Genomic DNA, 2,263 nt, shown 5'->3' with positions numbered 1-2,263 from the left:
TTCTCGTTTGAGAGATCACTTCCATTTACTCGGCTAGCGGGGGCTCGCGCGGAGTGCGGGCATCTCGCTAGTTGACATAGATTCCCTGTTTCTTCTCAAATTCTTCTGAAATTGAATACGGTCCGGGCGCGGAAATACGTACGGTACGGCATACCTCATAATACAGGGTTCAAAAGAAATACCCCCCCCCCCCTCTAAAATTACAAAACATTTCTTTGCATAACTTGACATAAATTTTGTTGATTTGAAAAATTCAAAAAGCTGCAAATAGGGGAATCGTTTTGCAACTCCCCCAAAGTTGTTTCATTTGCAAAAACAAAATACATCTGGAGAATATACAGTGATTTTCTCTGGGGGCACAACTCATGAAAGAGGAGTAGCAGTTTTGCTGGATAAAGTTACTTCGAGGAGTCTGATAGGTCATTGGGGTGTGTCAGACAGAGTAGTGCTTGTTAAACTAGCTGCAAAACCTTTCAATCTTGCAATCATCCAAGTATATGCACCAACCGCAGACAGTGGTGAGAACGACATTGCTGCTTTTTATGAGGATGAAATCACCATGGTAGTGGGAGATTTGAATGCAAAGGTTGGAGAAGGAAGAGTTGGAGATACGGTAGGGCCTCATGGTTTGGGTGTAAGAAATGAAAGAGGAGATCGGTGGATCGAATGGTGCAACGAACAAGACCTCATGATTGCAAGCACACAACCACCCAGACGGAAGTACACCTGGGTAAGTCCAGGGGACAGGGTGAGAAATCAAATTGACTTTATCACCATTAAAAAGAGGTTTAGAAATGCAGTGAAGGAAGCAAAGACCTACCCGGGTGCAGATATCCGCCGTGACCATGTGCCAGTTATCAGCAAAGTTCATTTGCAGGTCAAGAAGATACGGAAGCAAACAGGGGCTAAAAAAATTGACTTCGCAGCATTAAAAGAAGACAGCAATATCAGAGATATGTACAAACTCAAAGTGAGCAACAGATTCGAGGTGCTGGAGGATGAAGGGGACAAAGACAATACCAAATGGCAGATTTTCCTAGAGTCGATCGTGGAAACTGCAAAGAAGTGATTCCACCAAGGAAAAAGCAAAATAAACATAGCTGGATGACAAAAGACATTATAGATTTGATGGAAGAGAGAAGACAACAAAAGTTGAAAAATGAAAACAAGTACAAGGAACTTGATGATATGGTCAAGAAGAAGTGTCTTGATGCATAAGAATCATGGTTCAATAGCAGATGCGATGAGCTTGAGAAGCAGAGGCATACAAGCCCAAAAGAAATGCACCGGGTTATCAAAGAGGTTTGTGGAAAGAAGGGTGTACCTCAATTGGATGTATCAAGTCGAAGGATGGAGATATCATTGTGGAGAGGGACCAGATCACCAAAAGATGGACTGAATATATCTCGGAACTATTTGATGATGAGAGAGGTGAAATGCCAACTATCAATCGGGAAATTGATAGCCCAGAAATTCTGCAATCTGAAGTGCAATCTGTGGTTTACAATATGAAGAACAACAAAGCAATTGGTCCTGATGAGTTAGGAGTGGAACTGATTGAGAACTTAGATAAGTTGGGGATAGTGAAGTTGACAGAAGTGTTGAATGAGATCTATAACTCAGGTGAAACTCCTCCAGAGCTGAGTAAGTCCATCTTTATTGCTTTACCAAAGAAACCTGGCGCTATATTATGTGAGTTACACAGGACAATAAGCATAATGAGTCATGCAGTGAATATCTTGCTGAAGGTGTTGACGAAGAGAGAAAGGAATAAAATCAGACCAGAAATACCAAATCTGCAGTGTGGCTTTGTGGAGGATTGTGGAACCAGGAATGCAATTTTCATGCTGAGAATGTTATATGTGAGAGGGCAATAGAAATGAAGCAATGCCTGTATATGTGTTTTATTGATTACACCAAGGCGTTTGACACCGTAAAACATGAGGAACTGTTGAATATTTTGAGTGAGATTAATATTGATGGAAAAGACCTGAGAATTATCAGAAATTTGTATTGGAACCAGACAGCAGCAATCAGAGTGGGCAATGATGTAGGGAAGTTTGTTGAAATCAATAAAGGAGTGCGGCAAGGATGTGTTTTTTCGCCAGATTTATTCCATTTATACAGCGAGTGGATACTAAGAGAACTGGAAGATTTACCAGGAGTGAAGATTGGTGGGACAAAAATTAACAATCTAAGATCTTCAACAAGTAGTCAACAAAGTTGTGACTGAAAGTGAGAATAAAGGACTGTTCATCAACTG

General features: G+C 41.0%; 1 protein-coding gene across 1 annotated transcript; it reads left to right on the top strand.

Annotated features, from left to right (window-relative positions):
* Positions 1-1,508: 1,508 nt before the first annotated feature.
* On the top strand, positions 1,509-1,877 carry LOC140167465 (uncharacterized). Its single transcript, XM_072190772.1, has one exon. The coding sequence runs from the start codon at positions 1,509-1,511 to the stop codon at positions 1,875-1,877; it is 369 nt and encodes a 122-aa protein (XP_072046873.1).
* Positions 1,878-2,263: the final 386 nt, after the last annotated feature.

The sequence above is a fragment of the Amphiura filiformis genome, chromosome 13, assembly GCF_039555335.1.
Source record: "Amphiura filiformis chromosome 13, Afil_fr2py, whole genome shotgun sequence".
NCBI lineage: Eukaryota > Metazoa > Echinodermata > Ophiuroidea > Amphilepidida > Amphiuridae > Amphiura > Amphiura filiformis.
The sequence above is the reverse complement of the archived record's forward strand: the minus strand, read 5'-3'. Positions and strand labels throughout refer to the sequence as shown.

Bases quoted from the DNA above. Each gene is read 5' to 3' on its own strand.
- LOC140167465 (XM_072190772.1), top strand. From the start codon at position 1,509: ATGAAGAACAACAAAGCAATTGGTCCTGATGAGTTAGGAGTGGAACTG.